Source organism: Alosa alosa, chromosome 6 (assembly GCF_017589495.1).
Source record: "Alosa alosa isolate M-15738 ecotype Scorff River chromosome 6, AALO_Geno_1.1, whole genome shotgun sequence".
Taxonomy (NCBI): Eukaryota; Metazoa; Chordata; class Actinopteri; order Clupeiformes; family Clupeidae; genus Alosa; species Alosa alosa.
The window spans coordinates 20,133,436-20,155,040 of record NC_063194.1 but is presented as its reverse complement, the minus strand read 5'-3'; the positions used below and the strand labels follow the sequence as shown (position 1 = coordinate 20,155,040).

General features: G+C 40.3%; 3 protein-coding genes across 3 annotated transcripts; all 3 read right to left on the bottom strand.

The window, feature by feature from the left end:
• Positions 1 to 3,806: 3,806 nt before the first annotated feature.
• Positions 3,807 to 7,129, bottom strand: LOC125296659 (meteorin-like protein). The gene is made up of 4 exons (XM_048246695.1): positions 6,954 to 7,129; positions 6,235 to 6,629; positions 5,333 to 5,392; positions 3,807 to 4,365 (listed from the first exon to the last, which is right to left on the bottom strand). The coding sequence occupies exons 1-4, from the start codon at positions 7,040 to 7,042 to the stop codon at positions 4,043 to 4,045; spliced, it is 867 nt and encodes a 288-aa protein (XP_048102652.1). The 5' UTR covers positions 7,043 to 7,129; the 3' UTR covers positions 3,807 to 4,042.
• Positions 7,130 to 9,431: 2,302 nt separating this feature from the next.
• Positions 9,432 to 12,084, bottom strand: cbx8a (chromobox homolog 8a (Pc class homolog, Drosophila)). Its single transcript, XM_048246658.1, has 5 exons — positions 11,928 to 12,084; positions 11,756 to 11,799; positions 11,194 to 11,259; positions 10,969 to 11,035; positions 9,432 to 10,712 (listed from the first exon to the last, which is right to left on the bottom strand). The coding sequence occupies exons 1-5, from the start codon at positions 11,994 to 11,996 to the stop codon at positions 9,885 to 9,887; spliced, it is 1,074 nt and encodes a 357-aa protein (XP_048102615.1). The 5' UTR covers positions 11,997 to 12,084; the 3' UTR covers positions 9,432 to 9,884.
• Positions 12,085 to 16,849: 4,765 nt separating this feature from the next.
• Positions 16,850 to 21,344, bottom strand: cbx4 (chromobox homolog 4 (Pc class homolog, Drosophila)). Its single transcript, XM_048246657.1, has 5 exons — positions 21,025 to 21,344; positions 20,846 to 20,889; positions 20,348 to 20,413; positions 19,933 to 19,999; positions 16,850 to 19,581 (listed from the first exon to the last, which is right to left on the bottom strand). Exons 1-5 carry the CDS (start codon positions 21,091 to 21,093, stop codon positions 18,262 to 18,264), a joined length of 1,566 nt encoding a protein of 521 aa, XP_048102614.1. The 5' UTR covers positions 21,094 to 21,344; the 3' UTR covers positions 16,850 to 18,261.
• Positions 21,345 to 21,605: the final 261 nt, after the last annotated feature.

Below are 21,605 nucleotides of genomic sequence, written 5' to 3'. Positions count from 1 at the left end.
AATACTCACAAGCATCTGTTTCTGTCTTTCTGTGTGAAACAAAACACTTTCAAGGCGTCTTTGAAGGGTGAATACCGCAACAGGTGTGATCAAAAAGGGAGGCGTGCACCGTATTATTTGACGTCGATTTACTTTTGAATCACTTCTGGCATCTGAAGTCTTACCAAAACTTGATTACAGAACTAATGTTGATGCAAGACAGGGGCGGAAAAATGAGCAGCCTGATTTGGCTTTTGTAAGACTCCCCACATTGTCACCGCTGTGCGGTACTCTGGGGTCCGACTCTGCGGGGTCCACACTGTTCTCTTGTGCTCGCTCACAGCAGTGGCCACATGGGAACGGCTCTCCACAGTGCTGCCCTAAACTAATTACGGCTCACCGACCACGCGGACCCCTGCCTGCAGCTCTCCAGAGTGGAGCCCCCAGGCCTCTCCTGGTGCTCCTGACCGGGAGGCTCCCAGACAACCCGCTGGCAGAGACCTGGGAAGGCTGCCACATGGCAAGTTTTTTACACACTCAGATTTGGACACATTTTGTATGCCAAGAGGATGGTGAGTATTGAGTTAGATCTAAGACTCAAACTTTAATTCTCATTTTAGAGACTTTTAATATGTGTACTTTCTTATTCCATACATTATCATATGTATAGCCTATATTCTATAGATTACAAAGAGGATGGTGAGTGGATGGTTAGATCTAAGACTCAAACTTTAATTCTCATTTTAGAGACTTTTAATATATGTGTACTATCTTATTTCATGCATTATCATATGTGTATATTCTATAGATTACAAATCATTGTTGAGTAAAATTTCACTTGCTCTGTGTTCTTTATAAAGGAAACGTAATCTTAGTTGCCAATCATCACAGGCAAACAATATGATAATATTTTGTTAGACTTACACATCACTCACATCACTTTTCCAAATGTGAAAATGACAATAAATCCTTAAATTTGACCTTACATTTTATGTGCCTCAAAGAATATGAAGTGCAGCATTGTTCTCTTTATCAAAATCCTGACATTCATCCTCACTAACACTACAAATATTGCAATTGCTCAAATAACGGCTATTATCCCACCTCCACTAACTTCTATTCTACTACTATTCCACTCTTCAACTTCAAGGATTGTACATTCCTATCTTTTAACAAACATATGGTGGAAAATACTGGGGAGTTAGAAAAAAGTGACACTAGACTTTCATGAGGTTATGACTTCATATCTGTGCCGCAGAGAGAATGACTTTTTAAACTGTGTCCCTGTGGTTTTTGGAGCGGCAGAAGCACATTTCTTTGCAGGGAGTTGGACTGCAGTACTGAAAGCATAGGGAGAGAGGACTGCGGGAGTGGTTAAGTTAATGCCTCCAACCCAGCAAGGAACCGACCCAAAAGACATCTCCAGTTCTCTGCTGAATCTTCGCCCCGCCGTGCAATCATGGGAGCCTGAAGCTTTCACAGGGGACAGCGGGGATGACAATGATCATTATGTCAGTAGGGAGACTTGTCACGCTACGACTATTGTCCATGCCGCATTCAATCCAAAGTCATTTACACTTTCATTGGTGCCTATTTAGTCCCCATAAAAAGTTCGAGACAGCAATTTGTGAATCCTGTTCAGCCAAGTATGGAGACGGAGGCGGTGTGTGTGAGTGTGTGTGTAAGGGGGGTGGATGGGTGTGGGGAGGGGAGGCCAGAGTTTTCTTTAAAAGTCAATTATTTGTTCTTTGAATTGGGGAGGTGCCCACTGAAGGCCCTATAGTTTGGGCTTTGGGCTCTTTAACATCTATTCTCTCTCTTTTCCCAAGCTGTGAAATCCTGGAGCCAGTGGAGCCACTGCAGAAGGGCGCCGTCAGACCCCTGGGTGCTGTGCCTTCACAGAGGACACATTTGTATCTCATTTTACGGCAGGGCTGCTCTATTCAGCCATCAGATCTGGGGATAATAGGCTAGTGGTCTGGTGAAAAATGGATGCCCGATTTAGCTCACTGGAGGTTGGAGAAACGATTGTCAGCAGGCAGGAAGCCAGTACATAAGAATAAGAAGTATAAAAAAGTATAAAAAACAAAATAATAAAATATTTTTTTGTTTTCTCATGCTATGTGTGCTATAATTAAGTTTAACTTCATCTCGTATGTGTCTAATGATTTTTGTCGCTTCAGCAGCACACATGGACAGCTATTCATTTTGTTAGACTCATTTGAGCAGAATGTAATAAGACATTGGTAAGTCACTGGAATGCTGAGAAAACCAGAGGTGCATGTGTCATAGCATAATCTAAACGCACGTAATGTGTTCAAAATAGCACTCTTAACATGCGAAGATAAGAGTTTTTTACAATGCAACAACATTATGCTAAATCAGGCACTGTTCAAGTTGTGATGTCCCCACCAACCTTGCAGGGGCCTATACGGAGCCTCGAAGTCAGTATCCCATAAAAACAGACAACAGAAGATAATATAGTGATAATGTGAGGTTGAATTGATGTGTTGGTCTGCAAGCACTTGCAAACACTCTATTTCCCTCAAGGGATATTCAGTAAGCACAAGTGATCCCCTTTGAGAACAATACCTAAGCGATACAATTATCTAACAAAACCCTGTGGAGAATCATGCTGCGTTAGTTCATAAAATGACTAGTATTTCAGAATAATGTCACATCAGTGTAAAAAAATGGATGCATTCCATTTGTCAACAAGTCATAAGAACAAAATGCGACCTGGAAAACAACTCGGAAGGACAAATGGAACACACCATGAATGCCCTTCTCTGCTAGGTCATTATATCCCATTCACATATCCGCAGTGTGAGTGCTGTAAACACAACACAACACATTCTATCATAGCCTACTGCCATTCTGCATTTAAGCAATAAGCCCCAAGAGGCCGTAGGTTACACTGATTACAACAGCTAAGGGATGTTATATAATGTAACCTACGGACTCCAGTGGCTTATGTAGTTACTACATATATCAGGCAATAAATGTAACGATTTATTCATATATAATCATTCTTCCGCCAAGAAATATATTTCTTCTATCAACATTGAAACGCAGCAACTGTAACTTTTGTATCAAGTTGTGGTAGCGCAGTAATATAGAACGAAATGGTCAAGGTTTATGTTTGTGCTCATTATACAACGGCTTCGAACACAATTTAGCCAATCACAATCAAGGACTGGAACTATCAGTTGTAGAAACTTGCTTAACCATTTTATTTTTTGAATAACTTGACCTTGGTAGATTATCTTTTTGTATTTGTACCCTGTAAATAGCAAATAAAGGATTCCACATAACACTTTAAGCATCTAACACCACTAAATGCATCTGATTTTCAAATTGTAGCTCATTTTTGCGAATGCAGGAAAACAAAGCATGTGAAGTCTTAACACACACAAACATAGAGCAAGACAGACAACATGTACACTCACTGAAAATAAAATAAGAAAAAAATAAGAATTACTTAAACACTTATTTCACCCATAAACTACTTAATACTGCACAACATGTAATAATCAATACAATAACTCTCTTATATTGTAAATACTAGACAATCATTTGGAATTACAGTAGTTATTACATAATACCTATACAATATATCACAATGGAATCATATCACTACCTTGCATTAGTTTATGTCCTTTCAGAAGGTTTGGTCCCATATCCTTACAGTTTATTCTGCATTGGATATGGACCCTTTCAAGAGAGTTCCAATATCAGCATCATAGTTGGCCCCACAAGACTTCCTTTTTAACATTCCATATGTTATCTTAATGTAGAGGAAGTAGATTGGGGCCCAAATAGAACGTTCAAGCATTGTTTTTGTTTACCTTGTTGAAAGGGTCTATAATGTTCATTTAAATAACATCCACTGAAACAAAGAACATCTAATCTTTCTGTCTCTCTTTTTTGCTATGAAGTGTATGTGTTGGTGGTATTGGTTGAGTTGAGGAGAACACCCTCTTGTCCAATGAGGACAATGTACTGGACCCCTGTCTCGCTGTCCATCAGTGCAGCGAGATGCCCTTTGGCTCTAGGGATAGGGCTAGTCCAGGGGGAAGTCACACGGGTTCTGCTGATTCCGCTTGGCCCTCAGGTAGAGGGCGAGAAAGTCCTTAAACCGGGGGGCACAGCCAAGCCAGGCCTCGCCAAAGTGCTCAGCGCCAGTGAAGAGGAACAGGCCTTCCCCTGGCCTCACGTGGCATGCCAGCAAGGTGTGGATGTGCCCGCGCCAGTTGGGTACCTGGGCGCCCACCTCCCGTTCAAACACCCCACTTCGCTGACGATACATCCGGCTGCCCCGCACTTCCACCATGGACGTCTGTCGCTCGGCATTGTGGGATACGTTCCGGATTGAGCCACGGATGACTAGGGTGTGAAGAGAAGCCATAGATTAGATTGGATGGAGAAAAAATAGATGTAAAACAATGCATTCATTAGTGCCATTTTTATTTTTTGATGATAAAAGTAGTATGGGGATAATGGGAAACTAAACAGACTGCACAGAAGCAAGTGAACATACCGTATAGACCCTTTCAACCATTCAACCTTGGGAACCAAATAGAACGTTCAAGCATTGTTTTTGTTTTTATTGTTGAAAGGGTCTATATAAAACATAACACAACACAATGGGGAACATTTAGATAACCCCCTAGTGGCTTTCAGACTGGAGACTTACTATTTGTAGAAAGTCCTTGAATTTGAAGGGTCAAATGTTGACTCCCCCCAGCCAACCCCATCCTTAAACAATTTAGTTAAATTCAATCTTTCCAACAAATTCACAAGAGGGTCCATAGCTTGGAAGAAAATGAAAAGTAATCTTGTAATACAATAACAATTACTGCTCAGTCCTTTTACACTTTCATTACCCTGCTATTTTGTGTCATTACAGGCAGAAATAAAGGCCATGATCATGACGGCGATTTGGGAGGTGGGAGAGGCTTAAGGTCAGGCAGTGAATAGAGTCAGTTCAAAGGGCTCATTTCTTCTGGTTGGCTGCTGCTATCCATGTGCCTGCTTTGTGTGAGCCAGAGCCCTTACATCTGTCACAGCCCATAACCCAGGCCGGCCAGCAGGACTCTGGGAACTGACCAGTGCTGTGGCCAGCTGGCAGACCTCTGGTAAATACATCAGGCTGTCTGTTTACGTCTTTGACTTTCAAGTCTGTGGTAATAATAAAAAAGGATCAGTGTGCAAAAGAATATTCTCTAACTAAAATTGACTTTTGCTTCACCCTGTCTTTTATTAAAGAGTTGTGCAATGTTACTCTTCCTTTACCATTAGGATTAAGGGGAAGTTAGATACATGGCACATGGAAGTCATGACAGTCTCATACCAAAATCACTGTTGCAGACGGCCAGCAGAAGTTCTGTGTTGTTGCATGGTTGGCAGGCAGCTGGGGAGAGAGAAAGAGAAAGAAAGAGAGAAAGAGAGAGAGAGAGAGAGAGAGCAGATGAAGCTCTGTACAACACTGAAATGTTGTACAACACTGAAATATTTCATATCTTTTCAAAACTCCATTGGGTTATTCAATTAGTATGAAAGCACCCTGGAGATGACCACAAGCAGTGAAATACAACAGTATACAACGGATAGAAAACACAAGCATAAAATATATGTTCAGACTTTGTTATAAACTAAACCTTTGGTGCATATGCATCTGTTTAAGACCTGAGAAAGAATCTCAAAGAGTGAAAAAGTCAGGTCACATGGCAACTTTGATTCTTGTTGACCACCATAATTGTGCCATTGTGCTGCCTTAATTAGATAACTCCACCCAGACAGCTTACTGGTTGGTGAAGTCCTCTATTGGTATTCACAAAGGACCCCCCTACCCACCCAAAGCTAGACTTGTAGGTGGACATGTCTGTCTCTGGTTATTATAATTTCCAAACTGGCATCTTGGAATCGCCCAGCAAACAGATATAATGCCATGGTATTTCTGGAATCCACGGGATATTTGCTGTCTCTGTTAATCTAGGAGACCGACTGACCCATAGGCCACACTCATCAGCATCTTTCTTTATTCCTTTTGTTTGTCTGAAGGACGGACAAAACACTGAGGAGGTGGACTGGAATGCTGAGAAAACCAAAGGTGCATGTGTCGTAGCATAATCTAAACGCACTAGTGTAATGTGTTCAAAATAGCACTCTTAACATGCGAAGATAAAAGTTATTTACAATACAACAACATTATGCTAAATCAGGCACTGTTCAAGTTGTGAGGTCCCCACCAACCTTGCAGGGGCCTACGGAGCCTCCCGGCTGAACTCCATCTTCTGGGGAACTCGTAGTGGAAGCCCGCTATCCGACGGCTGATGTCTTCTTGTGGGTTAGCCTGAATGAAAAGAGCAGATTTCTGACGTCCACCTGCGCGAAAACAGTGCACACGTTCCAGCCGCTCGCCATCAGCCATCAACAGGTCCAACTCCCCAGTGCGCTCAATGAATAGGCTAGCTCCTCGAAAGCCACGGAAAGGTTTGATGCAGAGAGTGGTGCGCTGCGCCCTGGCGAGGATGGGTTCCAGGACCACCCGCAAGGCGCGGCTGGGGTATATCCATTCTACTGATCCCTCGGTGCAGTGCAAGCGGACCTGCTGCACCGCACGCAAATGATTGTCCTGCATTAGCCCACTAAAAAAAACAACATTAATATTAAGATCACAAATACCATACAACCATGACACCCCTACACATGGGTCTACAGTAGGCGTAGGCCTACTGCACTCATATTACATATTCCTCGGAGGCATTCATTCAAACGAACTGCCCGGAGTCAGGCAGACCTAATGACGGATTTAAATGTATTTAACACAATCTTACAATTCGTTTTCAACTCAATAATCAATTCAGTCGGTGAGAGCCAGTTAAGTTGAATTGTCCCACGTACGCATGCCCCATTTTCGCTCATCAAAACAGCTTGGCAACATTTTGAAAAAGACAAAAACATAGTCATACCTTCCGCTCCAATTGCACAAATCAGCTCTGCAAGTGGAAAGCAAACAAAGAGCTTGAAGAAAGTGTAAAAAAGAGTTTCTTGAAGACATGCTAAAAGGCTCGCCGACTACAGCACACCGCCAACGTGACTCTTCCGTCTGATGCTAACTGTCTGTGAAGCTATTGGTGGAATCTCAGGCAAGAACCCCGCCGAAGCTTGAATGAATAATGAGATCAGAAAACCCAGCCAGCTAATGACACAAAAATAAATTATTTAAAATAGATTAATCAAAAGACAAGTCATGAGTTGCTACAGAATATGGAGACATTATATCCAGTTTATTCAAGAGTTAGTGGTCCAAAATACACGCTAATCAAAATAAATATTTTTCATCAGTTTGTCTTGGTCACATAACCGTTTTGACATAGGCTACTGTGTAGATTATGGCCTGTAGGTTAACAAGATTTAGGGCCTATTGCAAAATGAAACCGGCGTTATTGGCAGGAATTAGCCTAAACATGGCAAAAAGAAAAACGTGTAGGCCTATCTAGGCTACTGTTTAAATAAGAAATTAAGAAATAAGCTAGGCCTACCCGATAAATATGTAGGCTATAATTTATATAGGCCTACCCTATATATATATATATAAAAAAACCTTGTTTATTTCTTTATTTATAATATATCCGATATGATATGATAGCCTATAGGCCTTATAGTCCTATGTATTGTAGACATTTAGAAATTTAGCCCATTTGCCCAAACTATAGCTAGATGTCTTTGGACACACGAATTCTTAGCGACCTCTAGAGGGATTGATACAACACTGTAGACCTGTGATAGTGAATTCATGGTCTATGCTGACTATTTCTTTCTTTTCTTTTTTCTTTTGCTAAAGAACACAGGCCTAAACGGAGTTATTTTGGTAAGATTTAGGCTATATGAGCATCATTAAGCAAGTTTTATATAGGCCTATGTCATGTATGTCATGCGGCCGTCAGTCTTTTCAGACAATAAATAACCTAAATTGACTTGGAGTATAGCCACTATCTGCCTATCATTTTAAAGTAGGCCTATGCCTTGCTACTTCTTGCACACTTTCGGGCTGCAGGAATGAATTATGTTATTTTTCGTCGAAGTCCATTATAACTAAAATACATGACAGATATCAGCCCCAAATATGTCCGCTGGGCCAAACACTTATGCTAAGAGATATTTGGAAAACAAATAGCCTATCAAATCTAGACTCGCCTAAATCTCTAGCTGTTGACAGTTTAACCTCTACTGCTGCCATAGATCATCTAATCTAAAGTCTAGCCTATGGCTACATCATATTTTGATCAATAATTTAATTCAGGAAGACTATAGCCTAATGCTAGGCATACAGACTTCGCGAGATGGCCTGCTGGACACAGACCGATGGCATTGGCCTATTTCCTAGCAATAATCTTGCCCATACATCGACGAACAGGCCATAAATCAAATTGACGCAATAATTTTGTCCGCAGGTAGACAACGATTGATGTTTTATAGCCTAAGCGAGTTTGCTGATAGAATACACGGTGGAAAGTAGCCTAAATCTGATAGGCTAAGACAAAATGTGCCTAATCCAGCGAACGGAAGAAAATTAGGCCTACACTAAAACCTTTGAAAGGTTTCCTTAGTTTTTGTTGGTTTGTTTTTTTTTTTTGCTACTGTTGGTAACATGAGGGAATGATTAGAGTCAGGCTATTCATTAATTTGGCTGACGTTTATAGCCTGTCCAAAGCGACATAAAGTGAGGATATTATTAATAATAATCTATTATAAGTAGGCCTAAAAAAATAACAGGGAAGGATATATCAATAAGTCAATGAAAGTTGCATGAAAATAGGCCTTAATTCAGAGACTAATGATAATGCGCGTGAAAGACAAGGGTGAAGAAATTATGAATATAGGCCTTAATTCTGAGTAGGCTAATGATGATGCGCGTGAAAGACAGGCTGAAGAAATTATAGAAAACAGCCTAAATAAATGAATAGATTAATTATGAACAAATTACATTTTAAAAACGTACAATAATTTCCTTTTACAACGTTTACCATTGCTCTAGAACTTCATCAAAAATATAATTTAAAAATGAAATATTTTTCGTTCCCGATTCTACCATCTGATCTTGTTTAAAAAAAAATACAAAAAATAAAGTTTAAATAGCCTTACTACCAATGACTCAGGAGTCAAATGGCCTGCTTTGGTTCTAAATTAAACGAATAAACGTTAAGGTCGAAATTATATTTGGGCTTCTGTAGGCTAGTTCAGATCAAAAAGTCGTCAGCCCATCAAGACGGACTTGCGTTGGCCTTAATAAACACCATGATCCGAGAATGATTTACGTGCCAAACAAACAAACCCCCCTCAAATATGCACAATTAAAATCAAATAACCAGGAGTTCCTTTGCATGCCAAAGCACGTGCAATGATGCACTATGCCTGGACACGAATAAACCCACAACAAAATCTTATTCTGGACCCACAATTTGTGCTTTAATACAGTAACACTTTTATAGCGCTGGTACACAATGATAAGGCCATTTAACTGAAGACAATATAACAATATGAGAATATTACTCGTCAATCTACATAATATATAATTTGAATAAAAGTGCTCGATGTTACAAGTTAAAGAAAGAATGGAGTTGTCAGTAGCGGTGTACACAGGGAGAGATAAACGGACAATTAATGTGAAACACAGATTAACTCACTAAAAAAATAACATTTTCCATAGAAAAGGTCAATGTACATGTAGAGGTAAATACATATTTACACTATGCATGACTACAATCTACGTAAGCTGTACAAGTGCGAAATTGATAGAAAGTTATTAAATGATAAATCAGCTTTGAAATCAAGCGGGAAAAGGTGCAATGTCTATACATGGTCGATAGGCCTCATACTCGAAAAAAAAACAAATCAACTCATCTCTTTTCTCTGAAAAAGCCCTTGTCTGTAGTACTTTCTTTAATGGTAACTGTTAAAAAATTACTGGTAACATCGGTGACGACAACTTTCTCCATGTTTGACATGGATGGACGCCAGAATGCATCTGCAGAATGATCAGGCGTCTGATCACCAAAAATGCTTGGCACTAAATGTTTTGAACCAGACTGTTCCGTCTCTAAATCCTCCTCCTCCTCATATAACCGAGGCCTGCTTGGAATGTGGCCTTTAGACTGATGTGACGTTGCACTTGGGCATTCTTTAACAGTTCTGTGGCCCTGAATATCATGTCTTGGTTTGCCGAGAGCAGATGCCTGGATGAGATGGTAACCGCTAGTAGCAGCCCCCATCGTTTTTTGAGAGTTTGTCTTATATCTTTCAGTCACTTGAGAAACGCTGCAGTCTGACATTTCACCTTCATGATGACCATACCTTCCCAGTTTAGAGGTCCCGTAGGCTAGCTGCTCATCTGACCTTCTCTTTGAGGCATCGGGGTAAGCGCAGTTGCCTGCACTGACATTGAACCTTAATTTGGGTTTCGGCCCTCTTTTCTTAGGCGTGCTGACAAAGCCGTCGGTAACTCTTGTAGGCGATCCTGTTGGTCGTGGTCTTCTCTCCAACTCCTGTGGTCGGACGCTTTCTCCCCTGTTGACTGTACTCGGTGGAAATATTGTAGGTACCACAGTGCGCAGACCTTCGCGCGCTCTGGGAGTTATGACAGGTTCAGCAATAGGATAGGAAACGTGCATTCCTCGTGACATCTCTCTTCGGAATTCATAAGATTTCCCTTTAGCCTTTGCTCTAGCCTGTACACAATAAACGCATACCAATGAAATAACATCTAAGATCTAATACAACAGATATGCAGGACAGTCATAATAACACCTGTCAGACATCGATGAAGATGAAATTGGCTGGCAAATAACAACGGCATAATTATAACATGCAATTATTTATTGCTGTACGCTATTCTACAATTCAACATTGTATATTTAATCTCCATTCATCATCATCATGATAAATTTTGTGTTTAAAGCTTTGTACGATTTGAATGTTGGTCACCTTCATCAGGAAAGTCTCAGGTTTTGGACCTCTTTTTTTCGGCCCATAAAGCTCCCGTTCACGTTCTCTGCAAAAACGTGATGGAACAACAAAGCCAACGTTAGTACATCTCGTAAAAATCGCCAATTCAGGCACTAACTTTCCCTCCATGCAAACACATGGTCGTAAACCACAAATAGGCCTGCCTGCATATGTGACAGCTAACCACCTTAATGTTAACGTTACCTCTCTTCGAAGGCTGCAAAAAGACGTTCGTCCAAAATATTTTCCTCAGGTTCCCAGGTGCTGTATCTGCATCGAAACATTGACGCCACTGGTAAACTCCCTTACAGTGGTTGCAAGCAATTTAATGCAAATACCGTAGCTTCATCAGAATATGCAATAACCATATGCTCAGCTAACGGATAGTGAGATGCTAACGTTAGCTCCATTAGCTAAACCAGCATCAGCCTTGCAAGCTTACAGTTTAGGGACAGTATTACCGCTAGCTAGATCCACGGGTTGTCCAGCTAAGCTACGACCTGCTAGCAAGCTTGCAACGACGCCAGCCATAGATATATATACTGTCAGTATATATATCTATGGACGCCAGCTCTGTGAGCTAACTGGCTAGCGTTCGTTCTGTACACGTCTTGTCAAATGTTAGCGTAGCCATTGCAATAACAGCGATTAGCTCGAACCCGTTATGACTAGGTTAACGTTATGCTCGCTGAATAAAATCGACCAACAGCGTTCGGCACTAGTACCATACAAAGCAATCAACTGTCTGTAAGCTAACATAACTCACTTTTGAGACCAGCCTTTCCATTTCACGAGGTATTCCATCCGACCCTGCATGATGAATAAATAAGAGAAAAACAGCGACAGACACATCACATATTGAAATCGAACGCACAGTTTATGATCAAAATGACATTCTCTTCTTTATTCCAGCAAATATAAGCAAAATATTATCATACTCGTCTTATGCGCCGTTTGATTATGGATTCGGCCGCAAAGACTCGCTCTCCGACCGCGGATAGCTCCATGTTTACTTCAGCGTCGCAGCACTTAAGCTGGCCTGGTATCTATCTCGCTTCTCGCCACCTTTGCCTCTGTGTTTCACACAGCCCATAATACTCGACCAAAACGTCATAGGTTGCCATGAGGACCGGTGTTTTAGGAACATTTGCGCTACGCCCATTGGTTCCGCTGCAGGAAAGGAGGGGTTTGGTGTTTCCAGAGGAAATGACGAAATTATAATAAATCTACGGAGTTTTTGATCATGTTTTCCCCATCTGGGTTCTTTTCATTACATATGGACGCTTTCTGTAAAATAGTTGAGTTTTTTATTTATTCATATATTGTCTTTCAGCCACATAGGCACAAATAGTCGACTGGTAAAATATCATGATGGATGATTAGGTTAGCCTGCGCCTTGGCCTAGGCTAAAATTACTAAATAATTATTTAGGCTACTCTCCAGGCTGCGCCCTGTCAGTCAAATAAATGGATCAAATTACAGATGTTCGGCTTATTGGAAAACTGAAAACGCTCACTGGTGGATATACAGCCATCAGAAAAGTACAAAAGGTAAATGAGAGTAAGGTTGCCTAGGCCTAGCTTATTTTTTTTCCCCTATGTTCGTAAGCATAGGCCTAATGACCTTATCCTGAAGCGACCCTTTCACAAACTTTAGAGCCATAATATAAGCTTCACCAGACAAAGGGATCATATCAGAAATTCATTTGTTAAGATGAGCTGAGTTAAGCAACGCAGTTGTCCAGTAGACAACAAAACGCGGGGGAGTGAGTAAGAGACATTAATCAGTAAACCTAATGGATTAATGAAAGAAAGAAAATTCCAATTGTGGACAAAATAAAAACTTCAAAGAGGATCCTGTGAAATCTTTATTTCCGTAGGCTTCTAGATACCATGTAAGCTAAACCGTTTCCTTTCCATGTTATTTCTTTCTCTCCTCCTTTCTTTCTTTCTTTCTTTTAAATTATTTTTCGTTTAGAACAGTCCCATAAAATAAAAGTCTAGTCTATGCATTCTTATAAAGCATGTGCGGCTACAGTGCGAAGCTCACGAAAACGAGCTGGTAAAACCCAGCAACATTTATATAGGGTAGCCTATTTAAGGAGTTGTTTTTAATAGCAATGTACATATGTATTGACAATAAAATGGCATTCTATTCTATTCTATCCATAACCTTGTCTTATAGAATTCGCTTGTAAGAAATAACCAGCCTAGTGAAAATGTATGTGAGAATGTATGTTATTCCAATAATAATAATAATAATAATAATAATAATAATAGGCTAGGCTAATAATACTACTAATAATAATAATTAATTGACTTGAACTTGTGTCATACTTTCCCGCTTACTGACATTTAAATTTAAGTGTAGTTTTGGCAGTTTCTTGAAGAATCGAGAGACTGTGTGTTGCGGGTCTTTAATTGGGAAGAAAAAGAGCAGTTTGGATAGCGGGGAAATATGTATGGTGCCATAGGGTTGAATCCCAAATATATTTTTGCTTTGAGGAAGACATTTATTTTACGCATAGATATGAGACAAAAAAGTAAGCCAGTAGCCATGGAAAATTAAATAGATTAGCCTATAGCCTACAAATCACATCTTGGATTTGGATATCAATAAAAGAATGCACTTAGATAGATAACATAAATTAAAAAGGGCATACGTGTATGATAAGTAAATAAATGAATGAATGAATGAATGAATGCTCATTACATGAATGAATTAATAAACTCGGCTAACTAATTCTTTTAAGTTACTTTGATGTGTCCATCCTAGTTTTTCAGTTTGTGCACGCTCCCGTAGCATCGATTGGGTGGGTTCAGTTGTGATTTAGTTTAGTTTATAGGCTAAATTGTTGTTGTTTTTTGCCAACACATTTAGAAAAAAAAATCGACAGTTCTTCTTTCATTTGAGTAAAGATTAATTTCAGATGGAATAAGCACGACTGAGAATAGGTCTTTATTCAAGTTTTACTGTTTTTATTTTTATTTCCATTGGCCTATATATGCAAAAACGACTTTGGCCATAATGCACAGCCTAAATACATCTATAAATAATTTGTTTTTAGGACATGGTTTATAGGCCTACTCGTATGCGTGCTGCGGCGACTGTCGAACAAAGAGACAAAGACGGCATATCGCCCAATAACGGATAGTGAATAAAAAATAAAAAAATAAATAAATAAAAAAGTTACGCTAATGGAAAAATGTCACTATAAATGAACCAGGACGTGGTCCCCATAGTGATAATTCTATAATTTGTGGTGAGATACAAGATTCGAGAAATAGGCTTCTCGTGATTGGCTTTGCCATGCCTGCAGTGCAGCACTGCTGCGACCACATATGGTTAGCCTGCATAGTGCGAGTTGTTAAAATATCATTGGTTCTCCTGTATCTGGGCAACCGCTATGATCTAGCATTGGCATTGGCTGTCATGAAACGGGGTTTGGTGGAGGATGTTCCCTTATGTAGCCTACTGTAATCTTTCCAAGCAGCTACACCTGCGAATGTCCATAAATTAGCCTACACCTACAACCAGGTGAATAACCTAGGCCTATAATCAGCCCTGGAATAATTTTGGTCCTACACCAAAATGAGAGGGATTCGATTCGTGAATTAAAATGTAGCCTGTCACTGTTCGTCACATAGGCTATAAAAACAATTTAGATCACATGTTGTGATCTAGACCAAAATGAGCCGCAGCAGAATTTCCCTAGGCTATGCTGCTATACGCATATTCTGTCACCTGTATAACCATCAGGAAAACATGCTAATTTCTTTCCGTGTGTCAGATATGTTGTGTGCCGAAAAATAAGATATTATTCATTTTAATTTGAGATAGGCCTAATCTGTCTTGCTCTTGCTGACTGATGAACTAACTGATGAACGACGTGCCAAAGTAAACAAATCGATATCGAAGTTGAGAATTTAGAGATTCTGAAATGACAAGTGTAATCAAACATGAAACAGGATTGAAAAAGTTAGCCAAAGTAAGCTAAGCTGTTAACCCGTGTGATAGGTTATATAGGCTATACATTATAATTAAAACCGGCTATATATATGACCCATATAGCCGATTTATAATTATAAGCCTAGGCTGATTACCTGATATTTAGGCCTATGCTGGAATGACATTAGCGGTCTGCACTAAACGAATGAATCTGAACATAACATTATTTTGTACAATTCTTTTAAATTAATATTATACAAACTGCGCGAGAATATAGGCTACAGAATATCTGGCCTAAGGCCTACATGTTTGAACAGACAGGGTCGTTGTCCAGAAGGAATATGACTGGGAATTTATAAATTATTGAAAGTGATATCAATTGTAGCCTAATATGTCATTTTATTAGAGGACGACACAATCAACTCAATTCCCATTCCTTTATACTATAGAGCCACCTCAAAGAATTCCAGAACAATAATCTGCATTGTTTTATTTGTAGGCCTGCACATAAGCTCCATTGAGGCCTATTGAAACACCAACTGAGGCTGCATATGTCTCTTGTATGAAATGTGGTCAGAGGAAAGTTATATGATAAAAGCAATTCCCAGATGAACAGCCTAAATTCAGATGTGTTTACTTCCAGGAATCAGCCAATCTAAAGATTTTGACCCAGTGGAGTGTGAGCTGTAGGCTAGCCAAGACCAGCTTTGTCAAGTCCAAGACCAGGACTAGTCAAAACCAAATAAAGACCTAGTCAAAAGATGTTCGAGTCCAAGACAAGACCGAGTCCAGAGTTGTTCGAGTCCAAGTCGAGACAGAGTCGAGACTGAAAAGAGAGAGAGAGAGAATTCTCTACACCAATATCTTTTCTGTGTGGTTATAGAAACACTGTATATCTACTTCTTTTCACATCATTAGGTCATACTGTTAGCATTTTCCCTTTAAAAAAATAGCTTTGGAAATCATTCAATGGACTTGATTACTAAAGCCCTGTTGTGAAGTGTAAGTCATAAGGTTCAGTTGACCTTTTTCTTTCTTCTTTCTTTCTTTCAGTTGATCTTGGGGTCTTTATTTTCCAGGGCTTAATAAAGCTTACTGATCAGACAAATTTAAAATGGATGGTTCATTTTGCAGGAGAAGCAGATTCGACCAGAGTCAGTCAGGTTTCAAACACAGATTAATCACAGCTGATTGAGAGAAATGCTCTCACAGTGTTTCTCAGGAACAAACGTCTGGTTACAACAATGAAAGAATGAAAAACAAGAACTGATTGACTGCAAGAGAAGTGTTTCTTTGAAGATTTTAACTTTCGTTATTGGAGATCTGATTTATTTTCTCCTTCTTTGAGTCATCTTTTTTTTTTTAAAGTATATTTTTTTGGGCTTTTTATGCCTTTAATGATAGGACAGTGGAGAGTGACAGGAAGCGAATGGGAGAGAGAGCAGGAGTGGGATCCGGAAAGGACCACGGGGCGGGAATCGAACCCGGGTCGCTGGCGTACGGGGCCCCAGCCAGTTGCGCCACAGCTGGGGCCTTTGAGTCATCTCTATAGTGAATGTAAAGATATTTCACTTTTCTTAGGCCCAAGGGATGCTGTAGCTGGGTTGTTAATCTGTAGTAATTTTCATCCATTTGCCTTTTAGGTGTTAGATTGAAGTATATTACTATGCCTTTAAATGCTAAAAGCAGAAAACACTGTGGCCAGTGCCTATATCTTTAAAAAATAGTTTTTCACTCAAAATGTGTGTTCCTAACCTCAGTGGTTGACAAAACTCAATACCCTCCACCACTACCATACACATACACACACAGAGTAAACAGTGATAAAACAGACACTAAATGCTTATTACTAAAATGCTAATTCCTTTTCTTTAATCATAACTAATATCATATATCCACAAAACACAAAAGGTTTCTTTGAAATGCTTTTAATGTACACATACATGTCTGCTCTTTAACAAATTGTATAACAAATACAAATTTGTGCATAGGATAGAAATGTTCAGCTGAATATTCAGTTACCTATATATGAGCAAGAGGCTACCTTTGAACTGAAAATATAGTTAAATAGCCTAACAGCCAACATTACTTATACTTTTGACCATTCCACAGACATTGAAGCTTACTCTGTTGTAAATGTGTACGACAGGCATTATCTGATGTTGCCGTAGACTACATTCTGCTATACTGAAAGAGCAACAACTATTGATACATCCGTTATAGCAGCCGTTTTATAATAGTTTGTGCTAAGGGATTATATTTTTGTATTTAATATTTGGCCATTCCTCCTCTTGTGTTTGAAAAGTATGTGGCCTGGCCAGGGGGGTATTCCAAGTATGTGGTTTAGTGACAAACCTGGGTAAGTTAACACAGAGTAGGCAGTAAATAGAAGAGCTGTATGGCTTCATTCTCCTAACAAAAAACAATGCCATAGGGCTCTTGTTGTAGGAGGTTTACCACTTACTCTGAGTTAACTTACCCAGGTTTGTCACTAAAACACGTACTTGGAATACCCCCCTGATCATACAAATCAATTGATCATTGACAACTCTGGGATGCAGACAGATGAGCACCAGTATAACACAGCAATATAACTTGTTTCCGACCATACCTCAAACATTATGTGCTTTATTGGTTTTCTGAATATCTAACAAGCTTGTTAACCCATGAAGACAATCTGTAAGTGCTACACTCCATCCAGTTTTATGCCTTATCAAGAATCACATGGAAAAAAAAAAAATGTTAGTATCTGATGACGGGAATGGCGGACAACTCTGTTGAGCTCTTTTGGGAAAACATACAAATGTATGATCATGTTTGAGGCAAGATTTAACACCACAATAAAATAAGTGGTCTGCTAATTATTCGGTGTACTAGCTCATTAGCATCTTCAATCAAATGGATCTTAACCAAGAAAATAGCTTTGCAAAATGTCTCCCTCAATAAAAAATGATCTCTTTAAATCGTGCAGACATATTTCTTCAACGGGCATTGTTAATTACCACGTTGCTTGTAAGCTTGGGTACATAAGTGCTTTTTTCAGCGAGCCTTAAAATACCATGTAGCTCACTGACTTCAACCATAATTGTCATAATTAGGTGCTTTGAATCCCAAACAATCTTTAGCAATGCAGCTTTAAGTACATGTTCTAACATTCATATACAAACTTATAAAACACTCAAAATGAGGACACTCCTCTGATTCTGCATCTAGCAGCAACATAATGTTTATACATTATAGATTGTACATACATATGAATATTTTTTGTACACGTTATTTACATATGTACAAATACCCAGTGGTGCCTTCTCTCTGACTGTCAGATCAGATGGAGACATATTCCTTAAAGGTCACCGTGAGGCAGTTTGTTGTGATATCAGTAATGACAACGTTGCCCTGAAATGGTTTGAAATGGCTCTCGGGTTCCTCTGGCCTCTTTGGAGTCTCCGCTGACTGTTGGTCAGAGGTAGGAGCCCCCGCAGTGGGCTCTACCTGTTTCGGAGACTTCCACAAGCTCAGATCAATGGGTTCGTCAGGGTTGGCGCCTGCAAACGCACTGTAACCATTCCTTGTACACTGGTCACCAAGGTGTAGGTTCATAGGTTCGCTCTGGTAAGGGGAAGATACTGTACTAGGGGCACTTGTGCTCCTTGAGCACAGAAACTTTTTACAGTCTGACCCGTGCTCTACAGGCTCCAACAAGGTCCGCTTCCGATCATTTGGGACTGAATGACATCTGCTTACCTCCAGTGGGGCACTTGGCACAGGGCTTGTTTTATTAGTAAGCTGTAAAGGTTGATCTACTTTGGTATTAAACTGACCCTCCAAAGTATCTATTCTACAATGCTCCTCATCAATGTTTCTTTCTTTTGGGATTCTGTGCTCTTTGAAGGACCTTTCTTTTTTATAATCCAGAGAGCGACCTCTAGAATCCTTCTCTGCTGTGCCGTCTTCCTGGTGGCTCGTGACCTTGGCCTGCTCTGGGGAGTGGTCTGTGCCACTGTCCTCAGGTTCTCCACCCTGGCGAGGAGACCTTAAAGTGTCTCCATTTGCCAAGTCCGTCGATGACACATTGCTGTCCATGTACTTACTCATGACAATAATGATCCTGCCATTCTTGTTTTTGTTTTTGATTATCTTCATCTTGCTGCTGACGGCATTGGGAAGGCTGCCTTCTTTCGGGCTTGTGTTGGGCTGCTGCTCTGGTTGGCTTGTGTTGGTAGATGGTTTCTTTGGTTCCACAATGAGATCTTTCACTTTGCTCAGGCAGCCGGTGTCTTTGTCCCTGACCCACTTCTGTTGCAAGGATGGGGGTAGGTTCCAGCTCTGACTTGGAGGGCCCTGAGGTTTTGTCTCTTTCACCTTAGCAAACTGCACATCATACATCTTAGGGTCCGGTTGGTAATGATGATGTTTTTTGCTGTTGAGCTGGTAAAAGTATTTCTTTTTGCCATGTGTGTGTGGCTCTGGTGATACCTCCTGACTGTTGGGCAAGTAATGGTGGTGCTTCTTGCTGTTCAGCTGATACTGCTGAGGCTGGGAACGGTGCATGGGAATGGAGTCTAGCTTGATTTGGTTTTCTTCATCTTGGGATGAATCCTGGAAGTTGGCGAGAATGCTAGATCTTCTGGCAAATGCAGGGAGCTGAAAAAACATAGTTCAATTATGTTAACATTACGTGCCTTTCACATTGCTAACAAACACAGTGAAGTGATGGTTTAACAAATTTGCACGTGCAGCTGTTGAATAACTCAGACAATTAAACTTTAACAAGAACTGCACTTTTCCCGAAAGTAAATAGCATGCCTTTAAAAACATCCATGGCATGCCATAGAAAAGAATTAAAGATATGCTGTTTGGCAGACAGATCAACATTAGTAAAAGTAAAATGTTCAGAAAATCATTGAACAAGGACATTAGTTCAAATATTAACTGACAGTTATCCTCTGATCAGAATTCACATGAGGAGCAAATAAATATGCAAATTTGACTTGCCTGGACTAACAGATGTTTTGGCTTTGGTCCTCGTTTCCGATATCCTAACAGCTGCTCCTGTCTCTCTCTGAAAACCATGGAAAGGAATTAACAATTACAAGAATCAGCAAATAGCAGGAACACATCCACAGTGAGACACTAATACAAACTAATCTTTGAAGGTGTTATAAACAACTAATAACTTCACCCCAGAGAGCATATGACTTGTGTGGAGTGCCTTGTGCCTTGCAGTTGTTGTAATTGTGGCTAAAGGGAAGAAAATGCAGGAGAGATGTCTCCTTTCACAGACAGATGCATAGAGTCTACCATTGAGCCCCTCCTACCATGCCTATATAAGGTCATGGATAATCCCCTCCCCCTCACCGGTCAAGTCACTACCTCTGCACACACACAAACCGTTTAACACACTTCTCACCTGTTTTGAAATGCCACCAGAAGCCTAGGATCAAGAATGTTTTCCTCCGGTTCCCACGTGTTGTACCTATAATGCAGAAGAATCGTGGTGTCAATCAAATTACATTTACTCATCTGATGACCATATATGGCTGTACATTAAACATTGGACGAAAAACATATTTTCAATTATAGATTTTAGAAAAGTCCTTAATTATATTTATACATATAACAACCATGTTCCAGTGCATCGATATTACGTTTATAGAACTATTGCACAGTAGGAGGCCATTTTAGTATTGCAGTTTCACGTGAATTCACCAGTTAAGCAACACAACCGCAATTAAACCGCGAGAACATGGCAGATCACTCTCTCTTCATACAGTCACAAATTAGTGATGGAATTCATGGATTAGACCACTTCGCTTGCGCCTCCCCATTTTTATTTTCAAACGGATAGCTCAGAGTGGACCCGTGGCTACTCGTCGGCAAAAGCGTGTGTGTGCAACGAACGACTTACTTTGGGGACCATCCTCTCCATTTCACCAGGTACTCGATTCTGCCCTGTTCGGCAAGAGTAAACATTCAATAAGATTGCATGTTAACCCAACGCACCAAAAAAGCCCACCAGGAGCTCAAAACATGCATTAGTCTGGTGTGTCCCTGATAGATTATTCCTTGTTGGCGCTCAGCTTTTACCCTCCGTATGCGCTTCTTCTCGATTCCCTCCACAGCGAAGACGTGTTCGCCGACGGCAGGTAGATCCATTCCCGCTCGGATGCGATTGTCGACAGCCAGCGATGTAAATGGTGAAAGTCCGATAATGAATCCCGTATTCTGTTGTGTTTATTTTGCTTACAGTTTATGTGGAGTCTCCTGTAAGGTTTCTTTCCTTTAAGCCCGCCCTCTCCCGCTGCTTACCAACTGTTCTCTTCTTCACACTTTCTCTCCTCCACTCACTCTCATGTTAGGACTCCTTGCCAGCTATACACGACCAGATACGTTCAGTGGTGTAGCCACAAAAACTAGGCTAGTTCATGCAATTGATGGGTGACGTCACATCGTAGCAGCCAAGGTAGGGAGGGACTTGGTTGGATATGGTTGCCGTGCTGTGCATACAACTGGTAACCATACTGTCAGTGTGTAGGACATGCAAAGTTTTGAAACATTCTCTTTGCATTCAATACATTTCAGTAAAAGGATATAGCAATAGCCATATGTGTCCTTGTAGTGCCGAGTAAATAAGTCAGCAAAAATAGCGTTGCCCAAAATTCTGTTCT